Here is a 23311-nt window from a genome sequence, read left to right on the forward strand (position 1 = left end):
TATATGTTCCTCAGCATATATTTCCTCAGTTATATATGTTCCTCAGCGACTGAGCTCTTGTTTGTGGTATAATTTATGTTTATTACAGATTTAAATGTCAGCTCCATCACATTACTGTAAACTCCCAACTTGATCCCAAATTAAAGAGACAATAGACCATATGTGTGTTTGTTCCTCTCCTCCACCAGCCTGAATGATATAAACAGTCATCCTGTCAGCTCAGCCATTGTTCTGAGGACTTTGTTTACGGGGCTCGTGTGTGCTGCCAGATGCTGCGCTGTAATTGAAAGCAAACCGTCTGGACTGTCTGTCCTCCTCCTCCTGCTGCTGCTGCTGGCACTTCAGGAATGTTGTTAGTGGTTTGTTCATTTATACATCCTCATTTCGCTTCATTTTTATTTAGAGAATCTCTGCTTTTTTTTTTTTTTTAACTATACGACTGTGTCCTGTTGTATTTTATTAGGATTTTAAATGAAAGGTCAACGGAAAAATGTAATAACTCTGAAGTCGAAGGAAAGTATTCCTGGTGTTTTAAAGCGATTTCTAGGAATAAAGACCCAAAAAGAAAGAGCGACAGTCAGTTTAACGAACTTCTTAAGCGCTCTATTCCTGTTCTGAAACACAGTGGTGGCAGCATCATACTGTGGGGATGCCTTTGGTTAGCCAATGACGGGATAAATGGGACAATGTGAGGAGTTAAAATAGGGCAATACTGAATAAAAAGCTTTTGGGGAAAGACTTGAGACTGGATCAGAAATTCACCTTAATGAGACACATCTCGAGCTACGGTCGAATTGTTTGTATCAAAGCACTATTGCATCAAAACCACTACTGCCATCTGTTGGCAAAAGTAAATAGCAGCTGATATTTGTGTGTAAAGTAGGCGAGGTTTTCAAAAATCCAGCGCAAAATGACACAAAACGGAACTTATTTAACATATAAGCGCTTCTTCAAAGTTTTAACTAAGTCAATCCAAGACCACATATGCAAAAGCACTTTACAGGTATTTATTTGTAAAAGAAATAATAAAAGCTGCAAAATCAGCTCCATTTGGCCAGTCTGCGCTCAGAAACAAGGAATTTGGTTCCACTTTGCCAAAAAACAAAGATAATGCTTTTGTATGTGTGTGTATAAATATATAATATATGTATATTTGTGTTGTTTCAGCAAAAGAAGATGACAAGGTTGAATTGGTGCAAATATGTGTTGATCTGCACATTCTGTTGTGTGTTCAGGTTCATGGGCTGAAATCGCTTTTTGCCAGGCACTGCAGTTACTTCCTAAAAGGCTTTCAGATCTTGCGAAATGTCTATGTTCTGCCGACAGGGATTCTGAATTCAGCTGCGTGTGGTGCTATGAGAAGTGGGGGGAAAAAAAACAAAGCACTGTGATGGATTGAAGTGCGGTGCTGCATTGGCGGCACGTTCGTTGCCGCAGATTCGTCTTTCGTTACGTCGGAATGCTGAAAGTTATTCTTGTCAAGATACTCGTGACTTTGCTTCATCTCACTGTTGCATTCGGACAAGTAATGAGGAAAACAACCAAATTATTGCAATTAATATTCTTTCACAGTCACAGCGCTGCAACCTTAAAAACCGAATTTACCTCCTATATGTGCGGTTTTTGTTGTTCTGCCGCTTCAGAATGAAGATTTTAGAGCTGATGTTTTCGTGTGGTTAGGAAGAGCAGCCTCGCTGGTTTACATCAGCCAACTGCCTAGGATTCTCTGCAGAAGAACACTGTGTTCTCGCCCGTGCTGTGTGGGTTTTCTCCTGTTTCCTCCCACACTCTGTTTCAATCAATTAACCCTAAAAAAGTCAATAATCTCTCTTAAGTAGTATAATCAGCATCTAAGGAGGGTAGGATTATTGGAGATGAAGGATTGTGATTGCCACATTTTGTTGTCATAATTCCTTTAATGCTTAAGTTCTCGCTTAAACACTTAGTGAAATCTTTGTCTAAATGACTTACAGTAAATTTTAAATGTCCTCAAGAAGACCAGTTATATATTCTGTAATATGGTGGATCGCTGCCACTTTGCATCAACTGATGTAATGCTGTTTTATATTCCAGCAGCTATACTGAATCGTAGCTGTTGTTACATTATTCATAGAACTTATGGGTGAACAGCATTCATGTACAGAATAACCGAATCCATTTGGTCCTATTAAAGCATCTAATTATGCATTTATTTATTAATTAGGCAGCAGAATCATTTTAAAACAACACATAAAGTAGTTTGGGTATGTTGTTTTATTGTGTGCCGCTATTGTTGAAGGTTTGTAAATCCTCCTTTTGCCAATAGGACAATCCAGTCTTAAATAATATAGATCTTTGATTATTTCTGTTTGAACAATCGATCAACCAAAGTCATGGATCCTCCCTTATTCTCTCAGCACAACAGCTTCTCTTCTGGATTTGTGTTGAGGTGGTCATGGAGTAAGCTTGATCATGTCTATGCTTGGGATTTTATTCTTTCAAAAGACTCGGTGACAAATGCATCCACACAAAACCTTAACAAATGAAAAATCTGCTTTGCTGTCCTTTTTAACTACATACTGTAGTTTTTTTATGGCTCATCAAAGTTACAAAGCATCCACATTTCCACTTATTGCCAGGTAGTTGAAGTACTCCTCATATTTTTAAAATATATTTTAAAATAAAAAAAAAAAAACTTTATAAGCTTGGTTTTAATCAGCCTCTCTTTTACTAAGAAACAGATACACCAAATAGCTGCAGCTGATCTCCTTCTTAAAACTGAAATCATAAAAATCACGCCTCAACTAAAAATAATGATAAACAGCAATAAACCATCAATGTCGTCAATGATCGCAGCTGCCCTATTTCATGAAACACAATGCGCATTCCTGAAAATCCTCTTCACATTAATCCAATCCAATCCAACTTTATTTATAAAGCACTTTAAAACAACCACAGCTGATACAAAGTGCTGTACAGTAAAACACAACATAACAATAAAAAAATAAATAAAAAAAGAACTAAAAAAAAACAACAAAAAAAACTCTTACAGTTTAAAAACAAAAACATACAATTTAAAACTGGATCCCGCTGGTGTTGAAAGCCAAGTGAAATAAATGGGTTTTAAGAGAAAACTTTAAAAGTGGACAGTGAAGGGGCCTCTCTGACCTGCAAAGGCAAGGCGTTCCATAACTTTGGGCCAATGACAGAGAAAGCCCTGTCCCATCTGAGCTTCCTCCTGGATCTCGGTACCTCCAAGATCAGCTGATCTGCTGACCTGAGAGACCGATAAGGTACGTAGGGGTAAAGAAGCTCAGAGAGGTAAGCCGGGGCAAGATTATGCAGTGATTTAAAAACAAACATAAGAATTTTTAAATGAATCCTAAAATATACAGGCAGCCAGTGAAGTGAGGCCAGGACAGGGGTCACATGTTCCCTCTTTCGAGTTCCTGTTAAAAGTCATGCAGCAGCATTCTGAACCAGCTGCAGATGTGAGAGCAGCGACTGACTGACTCCCAGATAAAGTGTGTTACAGTAATCCAATCGAGTGGAAATAAAAGCGTGGATCACTGTTTCAAAATGCTGCCTGGAAAGAAAAGATTTTACTGATGCCAATTGCCTTAAATGATAAAAGCTGGACTTAACCACTGCTCTGATTTGGTTGTCCAATTTAAAATCACTGTCCACCTTAAAACCAAGATCTGTAATAACAGGTTTAAAATGTACCTCCAAGTGTCCCAGATGAACAGAGGAGGACTCACAGGACCCACTGGGTCCAAACACCATCACCTCTGTTTTCTTGTCATTAAAATTTAAAAATTTCGAGGCCAACCAAGCTTTAATATCACCTAGACACCTAGACATTAACTCAACAACAGTATCTTCAGTCAGAGGCTTCGTCAGAAGTGCTTTAACACAGACCGCTGCTTATCAATAATGGCTACTAATAGTATTCAACTGAATTGACTTGAATTTCTTCCCTTAAAACCAGCACATGCTTCGTAGCTCAGCGTGTGCTCTCTTCTATTTCCTATTTCAAAGCAAGGCTAGGAGAAAAGGCTTTCTTTGATAAATCATATATTCCATCACATGTTCTATTTATATCCCAGGGCAAAAGAAAATCATGGATATACCACACTAAAGCTAACGTAAAAGTGTACATTTGAGAATTTTTATAGAGTTTGGGTTGAGATGAAATCAAAATTTCAGCTCACCTCCACAGTCTTTCAAATGCATAGAGATATACAACAGTATTTGTAAAGGAAATGGATACAGTACTCCTGTTTGCTAAAGGTTTAGCATATGCTTTGCATTCAAGAACACGACGCCGCGGGCTCCTTCCATATGACTGGCAAGTTTATTCAGCGTGTGCAAGCAGCGTTCCTTGTTTGCCTACTAGTCAGTGAGAGAATCTTTGGAGGCGCCTCCCCGACCCCGTTTTCTCTGACAGCAGTACTTTTGTGTCTACATCGTCCTCTGCTGCTGCAGGTAATTCCACCGATCTGTTGTCGTCTTCAGAAACCATAATCTAGCTCTAACCAAGCAGAAGCTGTGCAATTCTGTTCATTCAACGATTAGACTGACGGGGGGGAAAGGTCAAAGGAGAGGGTGACGTTCTCTGGGGCTTCCTGCACTGGGCTGTGTGCAGGCTGGGGGGGTTGGGGAAGGGGGAAGGACCTCCTCTAGGGAGTCAGATGTGCAGAGAAACATCAAACATTGTGTTTTCTTGTTGTGTCGCCGCGTGTCGATGTGACAGGTGAAATTGCTGGTTTTTGCACTCCCGCTTTGAAAAATCTCGCAGCGTTTTGACAAACAGCAGTTCTTCTTGAAACGATAAAGCTCACCTCGCAGACGGAGCTGCTGCTCCTGCTGAATGAAAAGTAGAGGGGGAGGAGGAATGCTACTCTCTTTATTCTGATGCATTTCGGGTTTTACTCTAAACGGTTTTTATTAAGTGTTTTTTTTTTTCTGCCCTTCACGGGAAGGCTCATGTTTAAAACTTGTCAAAACTTTGAGTGTGAGAGTGATGAGTTTGTGTGCTGCAGTCTTGGCGGTATGACAGCTATGGCAGGGAAACGTGAGCCTGGCCTGTGCTGCTTAACATCAGGTTCGCACCGAACCACCAGGAGCGTTCGTCTGTGTCTGTGTCTGCCACCTGGCCATCAGGCTCCGCAACGGGACCGAATTAACTACGGAATACAGGGATCTGGCTAAGGAGGGCAGAGGAAAATGACGACATGTTGGAATAAGAGTGTGAACAAACACGGATCCAAGTTTCTTTTATGTTTAGTCTGTTCTATGAGTTTCCATTGAGCTTGTGTCAAGAAATGAAAATGAACCCAGAGGTGGATTTAGTGATGGACCTCTCTCTGCTTTGCCATGGTGGTTTGGCAATCACCAGCTACATTTTTTTTTTTTTTTTGTTTTTTTCTGCAAGTTTCTAGTCTTTAAAAGCTGCATGTGAAAGTACAACCACTTCACTTTTACTGCCGGTTTAATGAGAAGCCCCCCAGGAGGCCTATCATACTGCAGCTAATGGGCCTCTGAGGGAATGTGAGCTTCTAAAAAGGGAAATCTTTTAACCAATAACCTTATCAGAGTGGTTCCTGTCCTTTAAATTAGACCAATTAACATGTAATGTGACTGAATTCACCTTTATACCACATTTACATTGCCGTAAATGTAGGTTTTCCTTGAGAATTGAGCAACTAAAGATAGCAGGACTGGAACAAAAAATAAGGCTTCAGAATATTTTTTGTCATATGTGTATATGTGTGTGATTGCTTTGAACCAGAAATTAAACAATGAGATGACCTGTCATTTTGCTAAGTGAATATCACACTGAAACAGAACTTCACAACCGACGAGACAACAGAACCGGGTTGGAAATCCAGTTAACAAAAAGGTTTCATGACACGATGCTCCAGCCGTAACCTACTTTTCCCGTGGCTGCAGCTGCGCCTTAAATCAGCGCGATTTGTGCAGGATGTTGGAGTTTCAGCATAAGGAGAGACCCTTTCATGATTTCCCTCCCCTCCGTGTTTCAGAAAGCAGCGTTCACGACGGAAGCAACGACAACGATGGCAGCGTCTGCGGCAGCGACTCCGTCTTCTACAAGCAGAGTGAAGGTGAGAGATGCGTTGACGAGCGGTCGGCACTGGCGGCGCCGCAGACGGGAAGTAATTACCATCAAAATAATCTTTGCCATTTCAGAGCCTTAATCTTTCGCGTTCTTTGTTGATATTCAGCGCCACCTTCAAAGTTTGACCCCTTCTCTGTTGTTCTAAACAAAATCACACGCAAACACTTAAGCAGAAATCCACCCAAATATATATTTGGAAGCAGAAGATGCAGTTGATATATATTTTTTGTGAATTTTTAATGCACCCAAGACAATGTCTCCAAGCCCCTACAAAAAAAAAACAACCCACACTGTTGAAATTATTATTATTTTTTTCTGTTCTTGTCCAGTCTTTTTCCTGCTTGAAGGGGGCCTAAAATTTAAGAAATCACAAAAAAATCTAAACTGAAATTGAATAAGAAACTAAATATGTATTTTTGCCCTGCAAATGTCAAGTTAGATAACTTTAAGAGGCTTTAACCCTGACGTATGTGAATATCTGAGCCATGTTTGTTGTTGTGGTAACAGGACACAGTATGGCCGAGACGCTCACAGTCGCCCTGCGTGTTGCTGAGGAAGCTATAGAGGAGGCCATCGCTAAGGCGGAGGAGTTCCGGGACAGTTTGGTAGGATGCTGTTTCACTTTTTTTTTTTTTTATGTTCTTCTCCTAATTTAAATATTTGCATGACCAACTTTCCCAGCCATGTCCTACTTCTCTCTGTCTGACCTCTGCATAATTGAGTCTCTCTGAATGAAACGTGTGTGTGTGTGTGTGCAGGAGAAGCAGAATGAGGCTCGATATCTGCGGGACCACAAAGATGAGCTCATAGAGGAACTCGCGACAACGATTGTGCAGAAGGTGAGCGGCGACAGGCTGCTTTGTCTTTTCACGACATTTTTGTTGCTCCGCATCATCAGCAAGCAGTAATGGAAACCATCATTATTAAAATGAGAATGAATAAATAATGAACTCATTGTGGATCAATTTGCATCAACGACGCATTCGAGCATGAAACATCGAGTCGAAACGAAGTAGGTTAATTGTAGTAAGATTATTCTAGTGTCCTACTTTGATAAGGAGGCTAGAGACTATTGAACATATTGCATTAGTATGATAGGATATGCTTATTTTTCGGAGGATTCCATCACTCTCTCTTCTTTCTTTCTTTCTTTCTTTCTTTTGTTTCCGTCAGATCATTCAGAGGAGGAAGCGATCAGAGATGCAGACAGAGTATGACTTTGTCTGGCCACAACCTCAATCTCTAGTCCAGTCCGGTGAGCTGCCATCTCCTTCTCAACCTCACACTTCATCACAGGACCCTCTGAAGAACCCCTACCCTCTGTGGGTGAGTCCCACCATTTCATCCCAAAATGTCTGGATGGTGGGTGTAAACCGTATTTGTGTGCAGAGACAGTTGGGTTTTTTTGTTTTTTTTCCCCCTAACCTACAGGCTGCATATTTGCAGTCTTGTTTGATAGCCCGGCTTATTTCTCTGCCTGTCCTATTGTGAACTTGTCGTTCCCTCTTAGTTCATGGAAAATTGAAAAACAAAGTGTGTGGACATGGTGCTTTGTGGAAAAATAATCAAATCTTCAGGTTTAAAAGGTAAAGGTCAGTGCTTGGTCTTTAATTTTATTCCAAAGAGCTACCCAGACCACACACCTTAACAACCGTAAACCTTCAAAGCACGCGCCCGCTTAGCTTGTTATTAACGCCGCGCTTGAGGCTCTTCTTAAAAACACAGAACTTTATCCATGTGGTCATTTATCATTTTCTCTGAGGATCCAGCAGAATCGTTGTCTAATGGAGAGCTGCATTCTGCTGCAATTAAAAGATCAAGATTAAAAAAAAAAATTTATTTACACAGAGTATTGCTTTAAAGGTGAAATGAACCCTAAAATTGACATTGATTTAGTAGAAATACTGGGCACTCTGTGGTGGCTTAGAATTCCCTCTAATATCACAGTTTTCTGGCCAATACTTGTTTTCCTCTCTACTGTAGATTTTCCCCCCTCAGGAAGTTAAAGTAAAGGAAACATTCTTCTCTAAATGTCATATTTCGGAAGCAGTTTTGGCAGATCTAAATAGAAAAATTAAAAATTGGACCTAAGACAATCCAAGCAAGCCGTTTAGTTTGCAACCCTTCCAGGTAATGTTTCAGTCTGGAGCGAAACGACACGCTGCGTACACGAGTTCATAGCAAAAACCAACCAGCAGCAGGATCGGCCTCCCACCGGATCCCGCCACCAGCCAGCAGGGACTCACACCGATTTGTCATTGTCGTGTGTGTGAGCGGAGCATCAAAGCTGGCCCCCCCTTCGGGCCTCTCAGTTTCCCGCTGTTTAACTCACAGAAGATCAAAGTCCTGCGAAATACGCGCGGATCCTCCTAACTTCTCAGCCCGCCTGTTTATTAGCTTTCTGCAAACACACTCACTGAGACGCAGCGGATGCAAATGGACTCTCAGAGCCGCCTCACTGCTTGGCAGCACTACAGATTAAGATCATATCCCACTTGTTATAAGGCTTTATGCCTGTTATCTTAAGAGCGTTTATCCTTTCTGGCTTTCCCTGAAGCTAAACACAGAGAGCTATTGTTAACCACTTTAAATAACGTCTTAATGAACTCTAAAATTATGAGCCCGCTTTGAAGATTTCATGTAAAATTGGAAGTTGTGCTCTGAAAATAAACAACCCCTTTAATTAATTTGTGTCCAGAGGGAGGTTTTGTTATTGGGAATTGGTGCATAGTATTTTATTTGCTTGTTTTGGAGCTCCACCTGCTGTTGGGACTATTAAATCACGACCACCAATTTTATTTTTATTTTTTTTTTCTTTCCCTGGACAAAATAAGGTGAAAACTAACTAAAGAAGTGTTTAATCGTCTTGCAGCGGTCCCGGTCAGCGTTCTCCCTCACAAGTGACGACTCCCCAGAGAAAGGTCCAGAGGAGGAGGAGGAGGCGGCAGCTGCTGCTGCTGCTGGTGGAGGCGCTCTGCAGGAGTACGCTTCTCTAAAGAGGGAGGGCAAGGCTGCATCGCTACCCGGCTGGAAAAGCATGGATCGCTTGGACAACTCAAGTAAAGATCCCAGTGTCGTTCACCTTATCGCTTGTCTTGATGCAGAGACTTAGAGAAGCATTTATACCCCTTTAGCTCTTTCAGTATTTGTCACAAAGTGTTTAGTGCACCACAGAATGATTTACCCCAAGGATCTAAATCCTGTGGCTCTTTGAACTTTTCACAACTTTTTATAACTCTGGCTTAAAAAGACAAAGAATCAACTAATGTTTTAAATTTGAGTTTCATAAAAAAAAAACTGGTTGTACCAATTTTATTTTTTTTCATGTCATAAGTGGTTTTTTATCGACAGAATGACACACAAAAAAAACTAATGAAATTGTTTTAGGTTTACTTTTGCTATCATTAAGTTGGAAACTTTTTTTTACATTCCAAAACGTTCAATATCACACATAAGAAAATGTATCCATCCTCTTTCCTGGAAACATTTTATGCTTTTATTTATTTTAAAACATAAAATCAGTTGGAAAATGGACTTCTTTCAAAAGATTTTCTGAAGTCGATGTTTATCAAAAATTATAAGTTCTCTTTTCTTAAAGAGCATTTGCTGCTCTGAACAAGTCTTGTTTAGTTGGACAGACGGCAAATCTGGATTTTGCCTGCAGAAAAATGTCGTTCTACACAGTATTTACTCAGGGAGGCTAAATTCAAATCTATGCCACACTTTTCAGATTTTTTTAATTTCCAAAAAGTGTAGAAAATCTCTGAAGTTTTTTTCTTTTTTTCATCTTTTTCCTCAAACATCCTGATGGCTTTGTGCTTCCAGGCGCATCCTCGGTGCTGCATAGCCCGGACGGAAACTGGATCGCTCTGCACAGCTCGCAGCTCTCCCGGCCCAGTCTGCTCACCAAGAGGAAGAGCCTGGTGTTCAGCGTCCTGGAGAAGGAGTCCAGGGTGGTCTCTGCGTACGACGAGATGGGCTCCGACTCGGAGGAGGAAGACGAGGATGATGATGGCGGGTGGGGCGCAGCACTCCAACAGTTTCGCCGCAAATTGTCCGATGAGACTTACTACACGGACTCGCAGCACGACCCTGAGTGGACTTACACCCAGCACCCTGCTGTTACCTCGCCGTCCTCTGGCCTGTACACCAACACGGAGACCCTCAACTCGGACTCCGAGGCTTCGTCGGTTCTGTCTGCGTGTCCTCGCAAACCCACTCACAACTTATTGAGGAGGAAGGGACCGGCGGACTCTCAGCTGCATCCTCGCCAGCAGCCGTTGTACCATCCGCCCCTCCAGCAGAGCTTATCCCAACACTCAGCCCACACAGAGGCGCTGGATGTGAACTTTAACCCCAAGGTGATGCTTCCTTCACGTATTTCATAGAGGCAGGTTGGAGAAAAAAACAATTTACCAATCTAGATTCATTCTATAGTAATTTGGCCTCCAGGTGAACTTGAGAAATTTTAATTACTGAAATAAGATGAAGCTGACCAATGAAAATCAGACATTTCACCTCTCCTGCTGTTTGTTTAGCAGGTGACGGGAGACAGCAGCGACGCGGACGACAAGCAGTGTGTCCGAAGATCACGGAGACGCAGGAAAAGTAGAAAGGAGTCGTCAACGGACCAGAACAAACCCGGAGGTCCGAACCATGCACAGTCCATCTACCCCTTAGCACAGGTAACACTTCTAACGGTTGCTTATTTGTGTCTCTTCATCTCTGCTGTGTCACCAACGATTTTGCTCATGTCTGCTACCAAACAGGTGTGTTTTTTTTTTAATGCCGTTGCGTATTCTCTGTAGTGGGCCAGATGATTTTAACCCCTGTGATTTGCGTGTTTCAGGAGAACAGTGGTTTTCTACTCAACGCTCTGCTGAAGAGAGGTTTAAGTGAGGAGCAGCCGGTGCCTGACGGTACGCTAGCAGCACCAGCTGCACCAGACGGCCTCAAACTAGATGCCCTGACAGCAGGAGAGCCAGAGCCCTCAGACATGGTAGCTCCAAATTCTCCACCGCCCAACTCTGCTCAGCTTGACTCCATGTCCCCGGGGCCAGAGATCGTCTCCAGGAGTCCGGGGCCTGGATCTGGCTCTGGAGATTCTCTGGAAGTGGAAATACGATCTAAGCTCAGTCGGCTGGTCAGCCGAGGGAACAGCAAAGACGGCGTTTCATCCGACGAGGAGGACAAGCAGACGGAGAAAGAAAGCGAGAGGCAGAAAGAGAAATCGAGACCAAGAGAAACGGAGAGGCAAAGGCAGCGTGCAAGTGTCAAGAGAGAGAAAGAAAGTGGAGCGACGGAACAGGTGAACGGGCAGCAGATGAAACGGGCTCCCGGATTAGCAAAGAGCGCCTCGGCGCGAGAGGAAACGGGAGCTCAGGAGAGGAGGTTAGAGAAAAGAGCGGAGAGTTTCGTAGAGAGAGTAGCCGAGAAGGAGCAGAAAAGAGGAGAGGTGAACAGAGTAAGTAAGAAACAGCGCAAGAGAGATGGAGAGAAGGAGGCGGCGCACAAAGGTGGAGCCAGGAGGAGCGGATCCAGTGCAAGTTCCCCTGCTGTTTCTCCTTCTTCCCAGGAGGGGGGGCTGTCAAACAACCAGGTGAGACGAGAGATTAGAAACACATTCGTTCTCAGTCGTTCTCTGTCTCTGGCTTGTATGCCTGTTTTGTCTGCTTGTCTCCCATCATGGCATCCTTCAAAGTTGTATTTACACTGCTTTTGTCCTCCTTTGCGCTCACTGCTTCGGTGTGTTTCGTCTGCTTGGTTTTATTTGCCTCGTGTGTTTCTATGCGTGCGTGTGCGTGTGCGTGTGTGTGTGTGTGTGTGTGTGCGTGCGTGTGTGCGTGTGCGTGCGTGCGTGCGTGCGTGTGTGTGTGTTTGTATCAGGTGGGACAGAATGACTTGGAACAACAACAGAGGCTTCAGTTGCTCTCTTCCGTCTTGCAGCAGGTGAGATCATTGTGCGGCCGGAGAGCAAAGCGAATCGTCCCGTCTTTGCAGGCACTCAAACATCCGCTTCACTCTCAACGTAATCCAGCATGGTGTAAAACTATTAAAGCGCATGAGTTGGCAACCTCTCTCTCTGGAAAAATATTTTTAATAATGAAAGCCTCCAAAGGTCAGAATGAATCACAGCCGTTGGTCCGGTAATTTTTCATCTGTGAAGCGCACGCCAAAGAAGTCTGCCTCCATTCTCCTCTGCGCACGCCGCACTGCGAAAGTATTCATACCTGTTAAACAACATCAGTTTATCTAATTGGGATTGTATCTCATGGAACCACAGAAAGCAGTGTGTGATTGTATAGCAGAATGGAAGAAATATCTGGTGTTCAACATGTTGTAGAAATAAAAGTGGGTTAGGGCTGCACAGTGGAGCAGATGGTATGACTGCTGCCAGAAGGTTGTGGGTTCAAACCCCAGCTGGAGTCTTTCTGCATGGAGTTTGCATATTCTCTCCAGGTACTTTGACCGTTTCATTAATTGGCCTATTTAAAATTTACTTCCCCTTTCTAATTATCTGTTACATTTTGTTTGTGTAACACATAAAACAACAATAATTGTAAGACTGATTTTAATAGCTGTAATGTGAGAAAAACTGAAAAAGAACCAGGGGTTGGTTACTTTTCTGAGGCTCTGTATATTTGACTTTCCATTTAGAAAGGAAGACAACAGACAACTCATCTCTGATGTTTTTGGAAGAAAAAAAAGTCAGATATGCACACATTAAATTAGTACAAATGGGAACGAATATCACACATCAAAACACAAGACAGTAAAATAAAATGCTTATGAAATTATTTTAATTAGAAGTCCTTACTGCAGCGTCTTAGCTTAATAGTTGTTTTCCAGTCAACTCTGACTAATCAGCACAAAGTCAGGTACAAACACTCACGCGCACACACACACACACCCCTCTGAAAAGTGAGAGTTATGGTTGGTCATTAGGGACATCATGAATGCTTCTCTGAGTCACGCCTGCTTCCGACAAGGTGAATGGAAAATGTAGTCGTAACATCTATTTCTGTTGGTTTTCTTATCCCCCTTTTGGGAATTCATTGGGGGAGAAAAAGATTTGTTTATCTATTTTGGTCTTTTCTGTCCATTTTCAGCTTTTGCATCAAACGTGCGCTCTTTTCAAAGACAGCCGCACAGAGTTCGGCTTTTATTAAATGAATCAATGTGAAGTAGTGACTCTTCTGTATTGCGTAGCCGCCCGGCTGATGTAATTATCCGCTATATTCCTCATCTGCGTCATCGTCAGCATGTACGTGCACAAATAAGAAGCTGGCTTTTGTTTTTCAGAAAACATGAATAAAGATTCATATCGGGGTAACATAAGCCTTGGTGCACCTTTTCACCTGGTCTCCCTTTGAAAATAAATATTTTATTTCAAGGGACTTCTTGGTAAAATAACGGTTAATTAAGACGGATGATGGCTCGCTACAGCTGCAGGTGTAGCTGAGCAGAATTTCATTAGACATTAGGAGCGGATCATTGGACGAAGCTACGTGCGATGCCGCAGGTCCGTGTTCCCGTTAGAAATTTAACAAGACGGCGAGAAAACGAGGCTCAGAGTGATTGAACAAACATAAATTGTTTGATGCCGGCTCCTTCCAATGGACGAGGACGTCTTCACACGGCTATTGAGCGGCTCAGATCGATACATATCTCATGGCCGACATCACTGAATCGGGATGAAAGAAAAGATGCCACCTCCTTTGTTTTGTTCCCATCCATGTGCCTGCTTCTTCTAACATTACCTCAAAACACCTTTCAGAGAGTCACACTTGCTTAAAATAAGATCAATAAGCCTGAGAAGGGACTGATCAAAGTGCCACCCAACGATTTATTCATTATTGATCAAAACACGTCTCCCTTTATGTCCGCAGTGTGTTTGTCTCTTCAGGGGGAATACATCAGCTGCTGTTTTTGCTTTCACATCTTTGCTATTCAGTCATACACACACACACATACTCCACTCCTTCACGTGCACTGGAACCCATGGCGAAGATGTGAAGAAAATAATTTAACTAATCTAACAAAATAACTCATTTTTACAAAATTATTTGGGGCTCAATTATTGGTACCTTTGAGAAATTTTGTAAAATAAACATAACTGGAACCGTTTTATTTAGAATCTTTAATTAGTAATCCAGGACTTCCTGTTTCCCATGCATATGGAGAGCCATTTATTTATTTAATTTTGACTGAAATGGCTCTCCGTAAGCCGAAGTACCCACGCACGTATGGAGAGAACATCAAACTCCACACAGTCCAGGGTTTGAACACACAGCTTTCTTGCTGACCAGTTTACCACAAAATAAATGTGATAAATTAGTAATCAAATGAGCTAATTCCTGCCAATTCATCTGTTTGTTAATCAACACGTGCTGTTCATTCTGATGCTGTTTTGATATTTAAGACACCACCCATCTCTCTAAATTTGTCTGTCTGCTTTTGGGCACATTTCTCCTAATTTGTGTCATATCCCATGTCCTTGTTTTGCACTCCTGCTGTTTCTGTGATTAATTTCAAGCTCAAACAAGGTTGATGTGTGTCCCTGCAATGTGTTTTTGTACAACCTGAGAGTTCTGAGGTTAGGATTTCTAAAAAAAAAAACAAAAGAATGTTTTTTTCTCTCCTTAATTGGACTTAAATACTTTACCCAATGAGCCCAATAAAAATGCACTCTTATGTCTTTACATCTACTTTTACAATCGTATACAAAATTTCTTTGATACTAGAAAAGTTTTGTTTTTAACTTTTCTTTCAGTTTTTTTTTTTTTGTTTTGTTTTTTTTTGCACAAAAAAATGTATTACTTGCATTTTTGCACCCTTGATTGCTGGCACTAATAAATAGACACATGTGCTTCTTTGTTTTCCGATCAAAGCAAAAGTATTCAGCAGCCTCACTGTGCAGCATCACCACAGAAGTGCTGAAGGTCTTGAACGCCACAGAGGATCTGATTGGAGAGGCTGGCGGTGAGAGCTACACCCCGTCCGAGTCCATGAGTGCCTCTCCCATATCCAGCAGCTCCGAGACACGCAGGCTGGACCAGAGGCTTACCAAGATGGAGGAGAATGTAGGCTATGTAACCGTATCAGACTGAACAGAACAAAGGTTGTTGACGGGCACTGACGGTTTAGCTCTTCTTGACTGTGCAGGTGTACCTCGCTGCTGGAGCTGTGTATGGCCTGGAGGGGGCGCTAGGAGAACTGGAGCAATGTGCGCGCAGTATTAGCAGTGGGACCACAGATACTGATCTGGCCTTCCTGGAGGACCAGGTCGCCACTGCGGCAGCTCAGGTCCAGCAGTCTGAACTACAGGTACTTAGTAGGATTGTTTGTTTTGGGGGGGGAGGATATATGCGGTGCTTGTTCATAAGTCAAAGGTCTTCTTGTGAATGACTTGTCTTTGTTTTGAAGATATCAAACATCGAGGCCAGAATTTCAGCTCTGAAAACAGCTGGGTTAAATGTGACTGTCTGCAATCGCTTCTCAAAGATAAAGCCAAAGTCCAAGGTATCTCTGCCCTTCAGATTCCCTTATTTTTTTCATATTCTGAAGATTTTTGCTGATAAAAAGTAGCGTACCATAACATGACCTCCATCAAAATCCAGTTTTGCTCGTTTCGGAGTTTGTAAACTACATAACTGTGTCTATTCCAGCCTGAAACACTGGACTCGTCGCGCCATCAGAGAAGGAAACTCCCAGCACCTCCATTAAAAGGTATTAATCCAGCTGTTTCCGTTTAGTCTGCAGAAAACTAGACGTGCACGGAGAAAACCAGAGATAGAATTTATTTTTTTTTTTTGGAGATATTTGAGAACATTTTTCTAAATATATTTAGAAAAATTTATATTATAAGCTGATATTCTGTATATTCACCAGTAAGGAAGAGTAACCAAATCACCTCAGCATGGAGTAAATAGTACATCTTTTTCAGCTGATATAACATGAGTGTATGGGAGTCTAAAAGAGACACAGAGGAACAGGAGGATTTTTTTTTTCACCTCCAAAGAAAAAGCTGCTCCTGAATAGATGCAAAAGTGAATACATTTGCTAAAAACAGACATAACAGACATAAAGTACCCAAATGGAAACACACACCCAGTACAGGTTGATAAGGCTGTTTTATCGAGCTACAAGAAGTCGTCTCCCTTTCATGTTTGTAAATGGATTTTTTTTTTCCTAATTGGAGCTTTCTTTATATTCTTTTTAGTCTTCACTCTTCTCCCTACAAAAGCTTTGTGTCAGGCTAGCTTTATCAGCGCGGTTTGAAAATGGAGTGATGGATCACGTCATTCGTTCCCTCTGACCGTCGTACTGTAGGTCAGGGATGTCCAAGGTCAGTCCTCTAGGGCTGGTATCTAGCTCTTTTCCTTAATTTAACACACCTGAATTGAACGTCTTGCGACCAGGCCTTTGCCAAATATGAAGAGATAATTCAATAGTTTGAGCAGGTAGGCATTTAGGTAGGAAAACAGTGGATCTGTCCAGGCTCTGCTGTCTCGGACCAGGGTTCTCGGCCATTTGCTGCATGTCTTCCACTTCTCTCTCCTGTACAAAAAAGGCCTAAAAAAATAGGTTTTAATTTTCTTGGATAACAAAGTGTTTTGTTTTTATGGCATTTCAGAAAAGTTGGAGTCAGAGCAGCAGGTTAAAGCTCTTCGGCCATAGAGACAAGCAGCAGCACAAGTCCCTCAGGGCCATTTTACAGAGCCTCAGGGACAGGGGCCCTTCACATCCAGTGCCTTGACCCAGCATCTGCCTCCAGCTCTAGGCCAAGCAAGGGCTGACACCCACCCTGCGTTCTCCACCCTCAGCCAACCTCAACAGCTGCACCTCACAGGAAAACATTAAAGGCTGTTTCTCTTTTTCACCATTAACCTTCAGTATTTCTTTCCTCAATGCACACATGTAAAAGCTGACTTAGCATTTGGTGTATCTGCCTTAAAATCTGCAAACAATCCTCATGCTACATACAACTCACAGAATATATATAAATATATATTCATCTGTACAGACAAAGAAGAATGCATTACCGTTCTATATCTGTTTGCGGTGTTGTTACTAAATGTAAGATGAAGCTGTGGAAAGATTGTGTGAGACTCTCTGTGATTCAGTATTATCAAAAGACCGGACAGTTTTTATGCTGTCTTGTGTTTTTAGTTCCCAAGTAAACTGGTAAAAAGAAAACAGGTATTTATCCACCCTCCAACTCCCATAAATTTTTTTCTTTTTTTTTTTTTCATTTTTCATTTTACACACTTATATAAGATGGCGGTTACACTTAAACCTTTAGTATTTCAACAATTTAAAATCAGATCATTGCACTCACAGTACCTGAAAACAGTGTTTAAGATATGCAAAGTATCTGGGCCAAAACGTGGAAGAACTTTTCCTACCACTGCAACGTGCAGAAGCTAAAACAAATGGAAAGCACATTTGTGATATTGTTCAATCTACTGTTGATGTACAGATTAGAACGAAATATTCATATAATTGCAGTATAGTTTAGATGCCAATGTTCTAATTTCGGAGGAAGCTAATTGATATCCAGCATCCAGTTAAGTCAATGTTCCTTCAATAGCCAGTTATGTCGTGCTCCGTTCCTTCTATAAATTGTGAACACAGATCTGGGGTTCATATCACACCCCAGGTCGAATTTTTTCATGTGTCAAATTGGAAGACCAGTGGGATTTGTCGTATTGTCGTAGGCTATCTGTACTAATCTTTATTTTATGTGTTCAAACACTAAAGCAATGTGTTTCCAAACAGAAGTTTACAGTATGCTGTTGGTTTAATGAGAGAGAATCTGACAACAAGCTCATGAATAGTTTATAGCCAAGCATCTACTTTCACTGTATTTTATATGCATGGCAGCCATATTGGATATTGAGCTCAGGGCGATTTGTTGATCTTCAATTCTCCAAAACAAAATTTTCCCTTCTTAGGGTGTTCTTATTGTATTTTTGTTTAAATTGTAACTCAAAAAAAATATCAAATTTCTTATTACAGCACTGCATAGAGGAAGGGGGAACCAGCTAGCTTAAGTTCAATATTATAGTTAATTGAAGAAAGTGGCTTTTGCTAAATACAACAAAGTAAAAGTAAGGTGAAATAAATAACTTATTCTACCATAATTAAATTCCAATGTGTCTTTCTTGAAGATCAATTGTATATGTAAACACGATTTATACTAAACTTGGTGAAGGCCAAGGAAGCTCTAACAGCCAGTTAGCTTTGCTATGCATGGGAAAAAGGGGAAGAGCCAACCTAAAGAGATGATGCAGATGAGATAGATAATATAAGTCCAGTATGTCTGACTTTAAGATCACTTTGAGTCTAGATATAGTGCATGCTAATTATACTGAAACAAATGGGCAGTCAGCAACTTAAGCAAATGAATTGTCATCAGTTAGCTTATCTATGCACACAGGAAGTGGGAAACAACTAGCCTAAATCTGATGTCGATGAAATAAAGATCTTATTCTACCATAGTTGGAGCCCAGTATGTCTTTAATCAGGGCGAATTTGGATCCACATAGAAAGTGTTATAAATACAATCATGTCTGTAGGTATCACAGCTAGTGACTCTCCATCTGTTGACTTAGCTAAGCATTAGCACTGATGAAGTAGGACACAAGCTAGTTCAATTAGCAAGACTATTTCTGTTGATGAAATAGACTAAATGCATAACGCATGATAATCTGCTGACAAAAAGTCAGCAACTAAAGCAAGAAATTAATTAATTTCTTGTTGGGTGGCCAAAAGTTGAAAAAGTGACTAGGCTTGGAAAAAAAAGCAACTGCGAATGACTTCAGGGTCTCCTTTTAGAAATGTTAAGCTAATGTGAATCTTTGGTTTCTTATTTTGTAAAATGGCAACAATTTACAACTGCCCTAAAATATATTCCTTAAATTAAAGTTGGAGCACTGATCGTTTTCAATGAATCCCAAACCAAAAAGAATTTTCTGCGTGATCTAAAACCAAGATGAACACGGTACCACTGAAATAATAATAATAATAATAATAATAATAATAATAATAATAATAATAACAACAACCTTAGTTTAACCAGGTTTGTCCCATTCAGCTCAAAAGATCTCTCTTAAAAAGACAGACAGTTGAAAAATTGAGGTCTGACGTTCAGTGAAAAAAATAAAGTTCTCTGTAGAATTTATTTTTACATTCTTTGTTTTCAACTTTGTGGCCTTTCTTTTTAAATAAAACATTTGTTTTTGTTGTATTCTTTTCCGGGTCATAGCTGAACATTTGTGTTGTAATCATAAAAATCTTGTTGAGATTTTTACACAACATCTAATGGGCTATATTATAAATGTCATGAAAACACGATTTTGTTACAAACAGTTTATTTTTGTACTTGCAGAACATTTTTATGCAATATCGCAGAAACAAGGACTATTACAAATTAAAGGCTTTTATCCTGTCCTCTAAGAACCCCTAATTAACTCTACCAGACTCGTGGTGATTCAAACTGCTTTCAGTGTAAGCCTTCATTTATCAGCAGTGGTGACATGAGTGTTACAAAAACAGGTTGCTACAAAAGGCATGTTTATAGTGGCCAGTGTGATTCACACTGGACTTGTATACTCCTTAGACACTAGATTTGAGAAGACTGCCTTTCATTCTGGGTAACTTTTCTTTACTCGGTGACGACTTACATAAATCAGAATCTGATTTAGCCATGCACTTGGTTGTTGTTTTTTTTTGCTTTGGCGAAATATAAAAACAGGGTTGGATGTCCTGATGGACTACATAAAAGATGCGATGATGCTCTGTGTGAATGCTCTTCCCTCTTCTATTAGTGACCTTTTCATCGCAGCCTTTCACATCTTTCAGTTTGCACACACTGATTCTGTACTTTTGTCGGTCTTGTTCTCCAAAAAGGTGTTGTAGTATAAAAAGCATGTTTCTGGTTTTATGGGATCGGTGTAAAGTTTTTCATGAAAAGCACATCTGCAAGGGTCCAATCATCGGTGTCCTGTATTTTTCTAATGTAAAGAACAATAATATGTCATCAAAAATGTTTGTTAATGTATGTATATGTGTTAAGAAGAGATGGATATTATATAGTGCAACATGTTTATTGCCCGGTCGGTTCTTTCAGTGTTGTGTGCAAGAGACTGTAAAAATTGCTATAACTTGTGAGGCTGGATTCATGCAGGAAGTTAAAATTATAGCTGTGAGACGCCAGCAATCTCATCTTGTACTGGGATTCTTGAAAATGAAAGTGAACGGCGTGGAAACAGACACTGCTTTTGTTCCTGTTTCAATCCAGTCTGAGCAACACTGTGCACAGCTCCAAAGGCGGGCCATTCACTTTTTTTTTTAATGTGTAATCGTTTGTTGCAATCCATATGAGATTTTGGGGAAAATATTAAAATGCAAAAAATACAGATTCTCTATGTGCCACAATACTCAGAAATAAAATGTATTATGAAATAAAATTTGCAAACTTGAAGGAAACATGTTTGGTTTGAAGTCAACATTTTGTTGTGCGTCCGCAAGCTCAAAAAACCGACACCGTTAACTGGTATCCTAACAACATTCTTATTTATTGATAAATATACATTGCGTTCTTTTACGTGTAGATACTTCATGGTGAATGAATTATGCACGTATGACTAACCTCATAGCTTACATTAAAAGAAATGAATGTACAACTTCAGTTGAGAGAATAAAAAAAAAGGTTTGTGGACAGAAGGCAAGAACATGGCATCATGGTAACCAAACATTTTCCTCTCCACTGATTACTTTTTCAAGGTTTTCCTTTTTTCTGAGGCTGTTGAGCAGCAGCTCCAAAGTCCTTAGGACAGGCTGCATCCCACTGTTTCCAAGAGCGTCCATGCTGCTGTGCCTCTTCCCAAAGCGCCCTATGGGTCGCACTCCACGGCCCACGTACCAGAACGGGTCTATCTCTGGACCTGGACAGTGTATTCAGACACCAACATCAGTAGGAGAAGGAAGTGAAACATGTCTGCGGTCATGAAAAAACAGGAAGCACATCGATAGAGTCTGTGGTTTCAACATATAAATAAATGGATCCTGACCAGATTCTGAATTTTGTTTTACAATCGAACCTCATTTGTTCATTTGGACTAAATGTTACATCTCAGGTTCTGCGTGTTAATATAAAATATATATATATATATATGTATATATATATATATATATGTGTGTGTGTGTGTGTGTGTTTGTAAAAGAAAACAAAAGTAGAAAACTAAACACAACCCCTTAAACTTAAAATAAATATTGAAATTAAGTGGAAAGAGCTTTCTTCGCATAATAAATTTCTATTTAGTACTAAATGTCTCATTTAGAAAAAATGGCAAGATAAAGTATGAACATAAAGGTATGCAAAAGAGAAAAATTAGAGACAAAAAAACAGCATAATAATCTTTCTGCAAGAACATTCAAAGTTGTTGCAATAAAAAAGAGGATGACAAAAATAGTAATTGTGTAACATTTAAAATGTTTTCGATTTAATTTCTAAAATGTAGCTTGTAACATCTTACCTGAAGAACACATTGCATTGTCAATACTACCATCGAAACTATTAAAATAAAGTTTTTTTGTTTATTAAACAAAGGAAATAGAAAAAGTAGGTGATTTCCACACCACCACTCTGTGCATCTCATTACTGTGTAAAGCAGCTCAGATCAGGTGATTGAATTGGGTTTATACTTTACATTTACTAAAATGTAACTTTTTACATATGTATTTCTTTGCTAAATAAAAAAAATCAAACGTTTTCATACATACTCAAGGAATATCTTTTTTTTTTTTAAACTTAAGCTATAGAATACAAGATTTCAATTAACGGGATGAATAAAAAGAAAGAGAGAGAGAAATAGGTAGAATGATGAATAATAATCTCAAAAACCAGATTTGCTGCTCCACCACGTCTGTTTGGTGACAGATAAAACAGTAGCAACTGCAGTTAAATAGGGAGACAGACATCAGTTACTTCTACTTACTTCTGTTGTCTACGTTGTGAACGATGTGGAAGTCGTGCTCCACCGTGGTGCTCTGAGCGCGGCTGAAGCTGGAGGACAGCAGCAGGAGCAGCGTCAGAGTCGCGGGCAGCCAGCGGCTCGTCAGGATGCACTGCCGGACAGCAGCGTCTCTCCCAGGCAGCATGCTGGGGTTGGGGGAGTCGGTCAAGGCACTGAGGGGGACTGAAGGGCACTGCTGATTAACCTCGGCTGTACTTAGGGACATGCAAAGAAATACACAGCAATTCATTTTGTCATCAAACTCGGTTTGCTCAGGTAGGAATAAATTAGAAAATTGACAAATACAACTACATCAAACATTATCTTTTCATTTATATTTACCTTTTATTCTTTGATTTTATTTTTGTTTTTAAGGGATTTGTCTCTCGAGACTCTCTGTGACAAATTTATAGAGAAGCAAATCCATTTTGAGCTTCTTAAAGTACATGTCCACGAATTTGTTTGGCGGTAGGTAATAAAATCCATAAAATCATTACCGAGAAGCACTTACCAAGATCTTTGGTGATGAACTGAGGTCAGTTTCTTGAGGTCTGGATTTGTTTTCTGAACAGCAACGTCCCCAGCTTATATAGCCACGCTGAGGTCGTCGGATGATGAATCAAGAACGTCAGTTACCCCGAGTGATTGCAGAGTAGATCACGGTATGCGAGCATCACCCCTCCCCTTGTTCTCCTCCTCCCACTCCCTGAAACCCCTCGTCTCTTTGAGAAAAATCTCCTGGCGTCTGTCACGCAGCAAAGCCGTCCATCAAGGAGTCTGTGACATGTGGGTAACGTTAAATTAGTGAACATGGGGGTCACCCCAACAGCAGTGACCCAGGGCTGTGGTGGGTGGTTTCATGGCATCTTTCATCAATCAGCATCGTTGGAGGGAGCAAAACAGAACCATAAACTACCAGAATCTATCAAATTAGAGCTAGATACAGTGCCGAAAGTCCCAACAACTACACTGCTCAAAAAAATAAAGGGAACACTTTAACATTTAAGTGAACACTGAAGTGTTCCCTTTATTTTTTTGAGCAGTATACATCTGAAGAGCCCTTGTGACAAAACTTAGATGTCATTTGTTGCTTTAAAAAAAAAAGAGGATCAAGAAGCACAAAATTGGAGCAAATCCAAGAAGAAGTTGTCTGATTCTGATTTATGTG

The 23311-nt window shown here is 40.6% G+C and overlaps 2 protein-coding genes across 8 annotated transcripts in view; one reads left to right on the plus strand and one right to left on the minus strand.

Annotated features, from left to right (window-relative positions):
• Window positions 1-20614, plus strand: part of myripb (myosin VIIA and Rab interacting protein b) — a 116362-nt gene extending 95748 nt beyond the window's left edge. The window contains exons 5-18 of one of the 3 annotated variants that reach the window (XM_008438596.2): window positions 6027-6107; window positions 6629-6726; window positions 6880-6960; window positions 7295-7447; window positions 8994-9180; window positions 9947-10482; window positions 10660-10806; window positions 10971-11720; window positions 12008-12070; window positions 15013-15204; window positions 15287-15448; window positions 15548-15643; window positions 15790-15850; window positions 16758-20614. In XM_008438596.2, the coding sequence (XP_008436818.1) occupies window positions 6027-6107; window positions 6629-6726; window positions 6880-6960; window positions 7295-7447; window positions 8994-9180; window positions 9947-10482; window positions 10660-10806; window positions 10971-11720; window positions 12008-12070; window positions 15013-15204; window positions 15287-15448; window positions 15548-15643; window positions 15790-15850; window positions 16758-16801 (2651 nt within the window). In that variant the 3' untranslated portion in view covers window positions 16802-20614. The remainder of the gene's footprint in view (window positions 1-6026; window positions 6108-6628; window positions 6727-6879; window positions 6961-7294; window positions 7448-8993; window positions 9181-9946; window positions 10483-10659; window positions 10807-10970; window positions 11721-12007; window positions 12071-15012; window positions 15205-15286; window positions 15449-15547; window positions 15644-15789; window positions 15851-16757) is intronic. The other 2 variants (XM_008438597.2, XM_008438598.2) reach the window with 2 other exon arrangements.
• A 65-nt stretch (window positions 20615-20679) lies between these two features.
• Window positions 20680-23094, minus strand: prlh2 (prolactin releasing hormone 2). Of its 5 annotated transcripts, none has more exons than XM_008438595.2 (4): window positions 22655-23094; window positions 22486-22539; window positions 22126-22353; window positions 20680-21072 (listed from the first exon to the last, which is right to left on the minus strand). In XM_008438595.2, the coding sequence occupies exons 3-4, from the start codon at window positions 22286-22288 to the stop codon at window positions 20867-20869; spliced, it is 369 nt and encodes a 122-aa protein (XP_008436817.1). In that variant the 5' UTR covers window positions 22289-22353; window positions 22486-22539; window positions 22655-23094; the 3' UTR covers window positions 20680-20866. The 5 variants fall into 5 exon arrangements, with proteins under 5 accessions (XP_008436817.1, XP_017157435.1, XP_008436816.1 ...); XM_017301946.1 differs by having other exon boundaries at window positions 22126-22358; XM_008438594.2 differs by lacking the exon at window positions 22486-22539 and having other exon boundaries at window positions 22126-22326.
• Between the last annotated feature and the right edge of the window lie 217 nt (window positions 23095-23311).

Source organism: Poecilia reticulata, linkage group LG20, assembly GCF_000633615.1.
Source record: "Poecilia reticulata strain Guanapo linkage group LG20, Guppy_female_1.0+MT, whole genome shotgun sequence".
NCBI lineage: Eukaryota > Metazoa > Chordata > Actinopteri > Cyprinodontiformes > Poeciliidae > Poecilia > Poecilia reticulata.